This window comes from Erinaceus europaeus, chromosome 8, assembly GCF_950295315.1.
Source record: "Erinaceus europaeus chromosome 8, mEriEur2.1, whole genome shotgun sequence".
Classification (NCBI taxonomy): Eukaryota; Metazoa; Chordata; class Mammalia; order Eulipotyphla; family Erinaceidae; genus Erinaceus; species Erinaceus europaeus.
The window spans coordinates 106,176,312-106,188,616 of record NC_080169.1 but is presented as its reverse complement, the minus strand read 5'-3'; the positions used below and the strand labels follow the sequence as shown (position 1 = coordinate 106,188,616).

At 42.3% G+C, this 12,305-nt stretch overlaps 1 protein-coding gene across 2 annotated transcripts in view; it reads left to right on the top strand.

Moving 5' to 3' along the window:
- The window catches only part of LOC103116617 (aldo-keto reductase family 1 member B1), a 97,999-nt gene that overhangs the window by 64,612 nt on the left and 21,082 nt on the right, over positions 1 to 12,305 (top strand). The window contains exon 1 of one of the 2 annotated variants that reach the window (XM_007526545.3): positions 11,806 to 11,986. The exons of the other annotated variant lie outside the window; for it this stretch is intronic. Coding sequence (XP_007526607.3) covers positions 11,885 to 11,986 — 102 coding nt within the window. The 5' untranslated portion in view covers positions 11,806 to 11,884. Of the gene's footprint in view, positions 1 to 11,805; positions 11,987 to 12,305 lie in introns of those variants that run through there. 2 annotated transcript variants of the gene reach the window in all.

The following is a 12,305-nucleotide window of genomic DNA, read 5'->3' as shown; positions in this document are numbered from 1 at the left end:
GACAGGAATTGATGAGATACAAGACAGTTATTCTCCATGACACAAGCAATTTAATTATCCAAAGCTATCTGAGAGAAGCATAGGAGTTAAACCCGTAGGGTGAGACAGAGAGAAGATGGATATCAAAAGGCCATATAGTTTGGAATTTCTCTTGTCTGGGGTCTGAGGTGTGTGATGAAGCGTGTGATAAGGTGTGTTCTTCTGTGATCAGAAGGTGACTTTGAATAAATGAATGCAGTTAATGGAGGGAAGTACTGGGGTTTCTGTGGGCCTGAGAGTTGAGAAGGAAAGAACTAAGTCTGAGTTTCCCCCCTTTTGCTCACTTTGGTTGAGAGAGACTTACCAAGAGGTTATCTTCTCAGACCTCCATCCAAGGACGGGGGTGGTTCTCCCTAAGCTCTATCAGGCTTACACATAGTCCCAACACTTAGACATTTACCCAAAAGATATAAGGCTGATTTGAAGAGATATGTGCACCCTCATATTCACAGTGGCTTTATTCACAATAGCAACAAGTTCAAAACAAACAAAATGCCCCTTGACAGATGACTGGATAAAAATGTTAGTGGACATATACTCAACGGAGTATTACTTAGCAATAAAAAGATTCACTGTGTCCTTTGGGATAAAGTGAATGGAATTTAAGGTAATTATGCCTAATGAAGCAAATTAGAAGGTAAAGGATAGAGATAAATTGGTTTCACTCATATGCATGACACAGAGAATTGAACATACAAATGTGAAAAAGAAATGTCAACCTATATCTAAGACTGTGGAGATCTGCAGTGATTATCTAAGGGGATGGAGAGGGGAACATAGACCTTTGGTGATGGGAGTAGTGAGAAAAAAGAAATAAAAAAGACTGAACTGTAAACCACGAACCCCTCAATAAAAAAATCAATAATAAATATCTGTAAGGAAAAAAATAAAGATTGATAAGACAACACAAAAGGGAGTCTTTTGTGACTCCACATAGCAATTTGCTTGGCTGGCTTCCTATAGTAAGGTGAACTGGCAATAAAGAGAGACATCTAACACCGTGGGGAGAGGAAACATTCATTTATCTGGAGCGTCCCTGGATGCAACGGAGGAAACCAAGGTGAAGGTGGGAGAGGATGTTTTTCAGAAAATCTCTATAAACTGTCCAAATCACTAAGGATTTCAACACTCCACATCTGAATCAGACATGTCTGTGTGTACAAGTATGAGTCAAGAGAAATTGGTGTTTGGGACCCAGGGCTTCTAGTAAAACCAAAACCAGCCCCGACTCTGAGTATTCATCCTAGCTGTCATAACATCTATGGGAAAGATAGAGCCTTGGTCCCTTGAGGAATTAGGGTCTAGTGGATTTATAAGGGTGGTTAAGAGGGAAAGGGGACATATGGGTCATCAAAGAGAAAAGATGGTGTATTGCCAAATACCTATTTGACGATAACAGGAACCTTGACTGGAGCAATACGCATTCTGGGTTGTTTGAAACAGCTGCTATCTCAGTGGTGGTAGGATGTGGGTAGTCCAGATGAAGTCAATAATGTTAAAAAACAAAAAACAAAAAAAAAAACCCTGAAGCCACCTGACTCTGGAATCTTGCAGTCAACAGTCTGTGGGGGGGGGGAGGGGGTAAAGGAGGGTATTCAGGCTCTAGGGCAACTTAGCTCCATAGGGAGCCCATCCACCCTGGACAGGTCAGTCTCATCACTGAATATCTGAAAGAAAGTCGCACATCTCCTTGGGAAAATGCACATTAAAAAGAATAATAAACTTTGAAGTGTGCATACAATTAATTCTTATTGAATTGACAACTATAGTTTCTTCACAGATAAAACTAGGTAGAGTAACTTGCACTTCATTCATTCTCATAAATGATCAAGGCTGGCAAATTGTTTTGACAGTGGCCTTTGCTTTTAACAAAAGAAGAAATGAGCCTGGAGATTCATTGCATGCTTTCAGGAAGACCTCAGCAAAGTCAGTGAGTATTTCTTAGGGAGTCTGCTCCCATTTCTTGACAAAATCTTGTGACTCAAAGGCTAGTCAAAGCCCTGATTCTGATGAAAATGATGATGCCTGCAGCAGTAGACAAGACTTCTTTCAGGATTTTCGCAGAGTGCTTGAAATTCATAATGAAATGTGGAGCCTCCTCAGAGTTGACAGGAGGCCCTCCCCGCCCCCAGGCATACTCAGTCCTCCACTTAGCCTGTTTTTAACTCTTTTAATGTTGCTCTGATTCTGTGAGGTCATTGTATTCTTTTGTTTAAAGAATTTATGTCTCCCTCTAAATTTCTCTCTGTCCTAACAAATAAAATGGGAAAAAAATTAAATTAAATTAAAAATGGCCACTAGGAGCAATGTATAACCCTGGAGGCAAATATATATATGTATATATATATATATATATATATGTCTCTTTTCATATCCAAATACAATTTTGCTTTTCATGAATATAGACCTCTGGAGGCTGCATTTTTGAACCTGAGGTGGGCACCACCTTTGACAAATTCTAATCTCTTGGCCCTGGAGGCCAGGCAGCCATAAGCAAATTGTAGGGACATGGGAGCGGGGGAGACAGGGAGAAAGGGGAAAATTTACTCCACAGAAATGTAAATCAGAACTCCTCTTCCTCTCACCCCAAAACTGGCTCTTGAAATTTTAGCAACAGACTGCTGACAACAATCCTCATTGCCCTTATATTCCAACTTTGCCTTGAATGATCATTTTAAGAACTTGCTATAAAGTAAAAATACACAACTTTTGGAGGACAGTTTATTTCCCCCCACACAGTTCTTTTGAGAGGCAACTGGTTAAGTCTATTCTTATGCTAAGTGAGTCTAAAAGTGTGGCAACTGTCCTCTTAGATATTTCAGCTTTCAGTACATTCTCTCTCTTAATATCACAAGTACTTTCAAGTACATGTCATCAAAACATAACCCCCCACTGACCCATCTACTGACCTCAGGGTCTTTCTGTTGAAGATTATTAGGGTCAGAAGACCCTGAACCTTATTTAGCAGGACCCTTCGTTTTTGGCTCAGTCACTGATAAGAGAATTTGGAGAATGCCAGAGGAGGAAATCAAGCCCTTTCCCCCCGCCCCCCTTACTCAGAGGGAAGAAAAAGGAAGAATATATCCTATAAGAAAGTGTTTGTGGGGAAGTAGGGGGAAGGGAAGGTCGATGCTTGCTTCCCCCCATTCTAAAGGTTCATCATGCATTTCTCTCAGCAAATAATTGGAGAGCATGATTTCTGGGAACATTAAACTTTTTATTAGAGAACATTCACATGTTAGGGCATGAGAGGAAGAAAGGGAGAGAAAGAGAACAGAGACTTACACTGTGGTCACATGGTGATCTGTAAAGAGAGAACCCAAAAGCTCAAAGGGTAAACCTTTTAAATCCAAAACCCCACCTACACCTTTCTAAGCCACAACTGTAACCACTCCTGTTTCTGGGTGGTACCTTCTCTCTCCACAGAAGGAAGCAGTAATAGATGTAGGTGTGGCTTCCAAAGGAAGAAGAAAGTAGGTGTCTTAGTCTATAAAAGACTCCAGCTTGGTTAACTATTTGCCATTTTGTCTGAAAGACCCACCCCACACATGTCTCTACATGTGTCTTCATTCTTCATTCCTAAATAAAGTTTATGGAGTTTGACTATGACCTCCCCAAACCCTTGTGGAACAAAACCGTGGTGTTAAACCATTAATCTCCCAATAAAGAAAAAAACAAAAACAAAACAAACAAACAAAAAACGTGGTGGACCAGATATGATGCAGAAGACTCCTTGGCCTAAACCCCCTACAACAATTCATCCTTGGTTGTTACAGAGTTTACCACACCTGTAATCATTCCAGGTGACTTTTCATATCCACACAGCTCATGGTTCTTCTGATAACTTGGTTAACTGGCACGAGTTCTTCTCTCTTGATTGTTACTACCAATAAATTTACTGTCACTAATCTCAAATCTATGTATCCTGACATTTGATTTCGTCAATCCTTTGGCATCATTTAGATCTCTAATCCACTGATCTTTACCTCACTTGCAGTTCATCATCACACAAGGTAATCAAAGTCTTCTCTTTCTCAGTTCCTTCCTTCCATCCAGTCTACATCCCATGCTCTAGTCCTATAGCTATTCCATGCATTTGTGTGTAGCTGGCAAATTGATTATTTTTGCTTTCGGCAGTCGTATGAAGCATATTTTCAAAATATGAGGTAAGAAAAAGGTATGTGTTATGCTAATATTTCATCCATCATCATATATCTATCTACCTGCAAGGTAGATCAGTATCAAATCCTCATATGATACTGTGCTCCAGCATGTCCCAAGCACAAACCAAATTCTGTACCTCATACACCAGAAAAGCTACAGATCTATTCAGACAGAAATAGACACAAATTTGGAGCCCTGATTTTTCATTTCTTCACTATGGGGTCTGTCAACATCAATACAAGAGGCTATTCTGAGTGTTCTGTTCACTACTGTATTACACATAACATGCATCAGACTTTACAAGAAAGGTGCTGTGATGGTGAGCACATGACCATGAAGTCACTGGTTATGCTCTGCACCACAATACCCAGAGTGCACCACAATGCTCAGAGTGTACCACAATACCCAGCAACTGGGTAAAGAACACTGGAGTAACCTGTGAAAGCCACAGCATGCTAGAACCAGCATTTACAAAGATGGAGCATCAAGATATACAGGGTAGGGAAATAACTAAGTGGTTTATGCAGCAGAAGTTCATGCCTGAGGCTCTGGTGTCCTAGGTTCAAATCCCACTACTGTGGTCCGGGAGGTGGCGCAATTGATAGGGCATCAGACTCTCGAGCATGAGGTCCTGAGTTCAATCCCCAGCAGCACATGTAACCAGGGTGATGCTTGGTTCTTTTTCTCTCCTCCTATGTTTCTCATTAATAAATAAAATATTTGAAAAAAAAGAAAAACAAATCCCACTACTACCATATGCCAGATCTGGAGTGTTCTCCTCAAAACAAAACAAAAAGATGAAGTAGACACATTAAATTATTGAACTGAATATCTTTTTATTGTTTGATTTTCCTTGTTTCCTTATTTTGTCTATTTCTTTGGTGTGTGTGTGTGTGTGTGTGTGTGTGTGTGTGTGTGTGTGTGTGTAAGAAAGAAAGAGAATTCACTATTTTCCTTTTACATATGTCCCTGCAGTATTTCTTGTAGGACTGACTTAGTGGTAGTGAATTCTGCATAACTAAGGTTATCAAAGTTAGGGGTAGGGGAGTGGAAAAAATCTGTGAAAACAAAAATCTTATGACTCAACATTTACTCAATAAATTGATATTAGAATTGAAAACAAAATATTTCCACTAGCTGTATATTTGAAGCATCTTCTACAATGACAATCAGTAAGCAAAACAAGAAATCACTACCCTATCAGGTATAATTCACCTTGATTAGCTCTTGGCCAGCAAAAGGAGGTAGGGTGCTTCGTGGCTCTCATATCACCAAACAGAACCATATAGATATCCCTGAATGAAGAGGAAGTGGAAGCAAAAGTGCTCAGGCTGATTGCCATACTAGATAATTCCACTGGGAACGAACTCCTATTCCTGCACTTTATCACCTGATCTCTGGTGACACCACTGGGTAGGTCCCCAGGACTTGCTGAGGTCATAGTTGGAAGTCACAGAAATTCAGAATGCACAGTAACGGAAGAAAACAGTAAGTTTCAGTGGTGACTCTGAGCACTCTGGTAACAGTTCATTCCTATTCACTTCAGGAACACCTTAGTGAAATATCCCAGCTTCTGAGTGTGCTGAAACCTTTCAGCTCTCAGAGCCCTTAGATAACGCCTTGCAGAGAGCCATTTTGCCCAAGGTCACACCCATGCAGGGGATGACCCAATTTAACATCTAGTTAGTTTCGTGACATGGTCTGACCACCTAAGCATCTCACTGTTACCAGGATTCTCCCTGATAAGCAACTCTCAAACCACAGTCTTCTGTAGGGTTGGCCAAGACTGATGTTGGACTTGCCCTCCAGCTTGACTTTCCCTTCTGCCCACTTTTGTTCCAGCCCTTTCTATTTTGAATATCTTAAGCCCAGAGTATGTCCTGAAAAAATATCTTGCATGTTTGATCCCATCTCAGGGTCTCCTTTCTAGGAAGCCCAACCTATGACAACACCCAAGGTCTCGTCACCCAATCTGGTCTCCTACGCCTACAATGAACTTCTCTGTTCCAGACTCTTGGAAACAGAGTTGGCAGTCAGCTGAGGTAAAGAACAAACACCTCATCACAGACCCCTGCAAGCGTCAACCGGCTTTGACCCAGCACGTTATGATTGGGCCCTCCTCAATCGCTATCGAACAGGCCATGGCCGGTGCGCCACTATGTTCCATCGCTGGGGAGCCAGAGACGACCCGAACTGCCCCTGCGGCTACAGACAGACTATGACCCACATAGTCAACAACTGCCACCTCTCCAGATTCAAAGGAGGTCTCGAAACTTTACATCAGGCTCAACCTGACGATGTTGACTGGCTATGGAAGAAGGGCAAACGCTAGAAGAAGAAGAAGGTCAAGACACCATCTTCTTGCTCCTAGACTGCACTTGGTCAGCTGGTCCCCCTGCCTCCCTTCATGTGTTCCTGTCTACTCAGGTCAGTTTGTCATTGTTTTTTTTTTTTTTTTACCAGAGTACTGCTCAGCTCTGGCTTATGATGGTGGTGGAAATTGAACATAAAATTTTGGAGACTTAGTCATGAGACTCCCTTTGCATAAACATGCCCTCCACCCAACAGTGAATTCCTCATGCAGGCACAGGTCCCAAAGACAACTCTGGTGGCAATAATAATAAGACATAAATAAATTGAAAATCTTAAAGAAGCGCTATTTGCTAACCTCCTCATTCTGACACAATATTACCAAACTTCAGTTTCTTCAACATGAAAAACAAGAAAGGAATAGAGCCCACTGTTTTTGCCAGAAGATTGTAAAGATAAAGTCAGATTATGTATTTGAGGTATCTAAAATATATTAGCCACCCACAAATTAGTGGATGACATTCAGGATTGTTTACTGAATATCTTTGCTCCAATGGAGAGAATGCCTGTTTTTTCTGTTTCTTGCTTTTGGTTTATTCACCAGTGTCTGTGAGAAAAGTTAATATTGACAGTTCTCTCAATGATGTTTGCTAACTAAACCTCATCTCACAAACACACACAAATAAATACTGACAGACTGAAGTCATTTTCCCAACATGGGACCTTCCATCCTACTCTGTAACAGGTTCTGAAGCCAGTATCCTCCTATACTGATTTTCACACTTTCTTTTACCTGGATGCTTCCTACTTTCAAAGGACTGATCTCAAGGATTCTCAATCCAAAGTTATTTTCTTGGTCAAGGTTTCAGAATAAGAGTAGGCACAAGTGGGAGTAGGGTAAAGATACTTTTGCTGGCATAAAAAAGTGTGGTGTGTGTGTGTGTGTGTTAAAGTGTTATATGTAAGTTTTACTACTCATGGGAAAATACTCTAAAAGTAACAAGCATAGATGGTTAGGAAATTGTATCCTATAGTCAAACTCCTTGGCTTTAGATCTTGACCAAATCACTTAGTTGCTATGAAGTCTTGGCAATTCTCCTATCTGTGCTTAGGTCTCCTCATTTGTAAAAATTGATTAATGATAGTACCCACTGCAAAGGGTGGTTATGAATACTAAATGATTTAATGCTAATTTGTTATTAAACTACTGGCAACCATACATTTATGTATGTAATGTATTTAAGTACTCAATACAGCACCTGATACATAATAAATTTCTCAACTGTTTGTTCTTGTGAAAATCTTCTGGTGCCCATTTTCTTCTGCTTTAGGGCACATGAGACACAGGCCAGCCTAGTGAATTGAGACAAGACCCTGTGTCTAAGTCTGCTCAGTTGATTGTAGATGGAAGTGATGGGGCCACTTACAGACCTGAGCAATTAATCACTTATTTGAGATTTTTCCAGAGTGCTTTTGCTTTCCTAAGTCAAATTCTGAAGACCTGAACTGGAACAGCAGTGAAACAGATTAGTGGGAATCTCCAGCTGAATCTCTGCATGACTAAGTAAAGCAGATCCTTCTCCTGACCTGCAGCACAATAGCACTTGACATTTGTGTTTGTTTTTTGACAGCTTTTTTAAATATTTTATTTTATTTATTTATTCCCTTTTGTTGTCCTTGTTTTATTGTTGTAGTTATTATTATTTTTGTTGTCATTGTTGGATAGGACAGAGAGAAATGGAGAGAGGAGGGGAAGACAGAGAGGAGGAGAGAAAGATAGACACCTGCCAACCTACTTCACCACCTGTGAAGTGACTCCCCTGCAGGTGGGGAGCCGGGGTTTGAACCGGGATCCTTATGCCGGTCCTTGTGCTTTGCGCCACCTGCACTTAACCCACTGCACTACAGCCCGACTCCCTTTTGACAGCTTTATTGAGCTACACTTCATGTGCAATAACATTTGCCCTCTTAAGTTATGCAGTACGATATCTTTTCATATATTCACAGATAACTTTTCATGTTTCATATTTTACAACTTTAGTGTCAAGCTAAAGAATTTATTTTAGCCTATGGAAATTGGAGAGCAAATGGGAAATTATGAAGTATGGTTACTGACAGAATAATCTGTTGACTAGTATTCTCCATGAGCTTTGAATACTACCTACATTTATGCATATGATATATGTTGTTATTCATGCACTCAATCATGTTACATTTACAATTTTATTTTCCAACTTTGCCTTAGAATCACTTCATATGTATACTTTATTTTATTATCTTTATTTATTGAATATAGACAGCCAGACGTAGAGAGCGTAGGGGAAGATATAGAGGAAAAGAGAAAGAGACACACATGTACCACTGCTTCACCACTTGCAAAGCTATCCCTTTGCAGCTGGGGACCAGGGGCTAGAACCCAGGTCTTTGCATATTGTAACATGTGCACTCAACCGGGTGTGTCAACACCCTGCCCATGTGTACTTTTCTCTGTATCTGTACTGTTGTCATTTTAATGGTAACACACCTTCTCCTTCTGTTTTTGCAAATTTACAGTTTGTTCTATGTGTACAGAACTATTTTTCATTCAACATGTATTTGCTTTCCTCTGTAATTATTTCTTTAGGATGAGATAATTAGTTCTCATAATGGGTATTCTTTTATTCTTGATATGGAGTTCACAGAATGTTTCTCAAAAGAATTAAGGATCTAAGTGTGTGTGTATGTGTGTGTGTATGTGTGTGTGTGTGTGTGTGTGTGTGAGTGTTCAAAATGGTACTTTACAAAGATTACAGAGGGAAAGGGCAATTAAGAGACTCAGCATCATATATCCCAACTTAGTACTATCGTTGCTATAGAAGTTCCACTGGTCTGACTTGTTACATTTCATAACCCAGTCAAGAGAATCAATATATAGGCAGTTATACTGCCATGCAGCTTCTACACTTAATTACCATAGAAATAACAACAAAATCCTTTTTATTGAGTCCATGTCCCTAACAGATGATCCCTCTGTAATATCAACCTAGCCCCTCAACATGTATTATTTTTCCCAGTGATTAAACTTTTGGATAGTAACCTCTATGGTAGCAAAGATGTCAAGAAGCTACATCAGGACACTGCTGCTGTTTTATCAAAAACCAGCTTCTCAGAATTAGACTCAAACTAAAAATCCATAATTTGTGAACAGAAAATAACAGATTTTACCTCTTAACAGGTTTTTTTTTTTTTAAATGCCAAATGGAAAAATCTTTAGGCTCGTCTGTTGGTCTAAATTTTTCCTAGGGGCCACTTTTTAGAAGTCACTAAATGGAAAATCACCAGAATGGAGTTCAGAGAGAGCTGGTTCCTGAGTCATTACCTGGCAAACGGGGTTTCCAATCTTGCATGATTAGGGGAAATATTGGAGGGTGCTGGAGCAGAAAGAGCAGAGCAGGTTTTGGAGTGGAGCATCATGGAGTTAGTTGTTGGAAAGAAGCCAAGATTGTCTTCACAGCCCTGCCAGTGACTTTCCTTTGGTTATCTTGGGGAAAGAATGTGTTTTCCTAATTTCCAGTTAGGATAGCTTCTTCTTCTCCTTCCCCGTCTCCTCCTTCTTCTCTTCCTCCTTTTTCTTTCCCTCCTCTTCCTCCTCTTTCCTTTTAATTTAGCATTTCCTAACTTGAAATACTAGGGCTTTCTAACCTCAAGATATGCTGACTTTGAGGGGATGATGTGCTGAATGACCAGCTTACTCAGACACAGCTCTCACCCAGAGTGGGGGTGCAAAGACAGTTCTTGGAGTCCCCAAATAGACTGAACAAACTCAAATCTGGCAAAAAGCATTCTGAAAAAAGACTTCAACCCGCTTCTCTGATATCCCATTTTAGAGTAGCAAAGTTGGCTCCATTCAGTATGGTTTGTACATTTTAAGGTCAGGAAATTTGTTAAATTACAAAAACAAGAAAGAGGGGCAAGTACTGACATGGGATTTGAGCACCAAATAAATCCTATTGCGCTCTTAAAAATTAGGGCAGCTTGGGACGTTCCTGCTCATGACCACAGAATGCAAGCTGAGACCTACAGGGATGCAGAGGTTATGTAGACTCCTAAGCTGAATATGGGCCCCAGATCAAATCGATGGGGCCCATATTTATATACCTTTCCCAAATTTGGGAGCTACTTTCTTCCCTGATCTAGCTATCGAGCCCCTTTTCCAGCCATGCCATCATTTCCCCAGGTAACTTGGGTCCACCTGCATAGTAGATTTCAGGCTCAGGAAAAAAACTAGTATAGTCATGGGCCCTTAGGAATATAACTAAAATAGACCTACTAGCTATCTCCAAAATGGAGACCCCCCAATCTTCATCTGCAGTATTACAGCCTTTAGGTTCATAATTAGTCAACAATTTGTTTGACTTTATATTTTAACTCTTTTTTTCAGCCATCAGCTTCCAGATGCTAACATGATGCCAACCTGACCTCCCTGGGCAGACGGTGTGTCCTGGAGCCCCACTTTCCCAGAGCCTTCCCCCCCCCCCCCCCCCCGTAGGGAAAGAGAGAGGCTGGGAGTATGGATCTACCTGTCAACGCCCAGGTTCAGTGGGGAAGCAATTACAGAAGTCAGACCTTCCACCTTCTGCACCCCATAATGACCCTGGGTCCATACTCCCAAAGGGATAAAGAATAGGAAAGCTGTCAGGGGAGGGGAGGAGATACAGAATTCTGGTGGTGGGAATTGTGTGTAGTTGTACCCCTCTTATCCTATGGTTTTGTCAGTGTTTCCTTTTTACAATTTTTTTAAAAAGAAAATAATAGAAAAATATTCATTTAGAGACTGGGTGGTAGCAAACCTGGCTGAGTGCACACATTACCTTGTGCAAGGATCCAGGTTCAAGCCTCTGATTCCCACCTGCACTGGGAAAACTTCACAGGTCGTGAAGCAATGCAGCAGGTGTGTCTCTTTCTCCCTCTCCCCTCCCCCCTCAATTTCCCTCGGTCTCTGCCCTAAATAAATAAAATTTAAATTTAAAAAGAAAAAATAATAACAGAAGGTCCTCCAGATACCTTCTCAGTGTACTTATTCCTAAGACGTCTGCACCTTTTTGTGGAAAGCATTCACTTTCCATCCCTTAGGGCGGGCGGTTGGTCCGTTAGAATGGTCTCTTCTGCCGCGTGGGCAGGAAAGAGGAGCGAGTCCACCCTCAAGAATCCGGCTGCGCTAGGACCCAGCGGGGGAAGCATCCCAACGGAGCCAGAGGGCGGGCGGCGGCGGAGGCAGCTTCACCGCGGACCGGCCAATCAGAAGCCGCCTTTGCTGGCCGCGCGCTCCGCGTACCGGCCTCTCCTGCTGGGGACGCCGGCTATTTAAGGCTCACGCCGGCGCCCCGAAGACATGGTTTTTGGACCGTGTCTGCCCAACCCGAGTGTTATGGCCACCTACGTCAAGCTCAACACCGGCGCCAAGATGCCCATCCTGGGCCTGGGGACCTGGAAGGTAGGTGCTAAGGGGGCGCGACCCTGCAGGCCTGAGGTGGGGCGGGACCAGGGGTGTCCGCACACATACAGGTGACCCCGATCTGTGGATGCCGGTGGGGGGCGGGCGGACCCCGAGGACCCCGCCGCCCTGCAGGCCTCCCAGCCCGGGCCTGGGGTCCCGAGAGGCCGCTGTGGTGGAGACCTGGCAAGTGCTGCAGCCCCCAGGCCGCACTTTGAATCGGATTCTTGCCCCCCACCCCCTCCTGAGCACCCAAGGGGGGCTGGAGGGAAGAGGGTGCTTTTGGGGGGCAATGAGGGCGGGGCGGGGGTGGGCACCC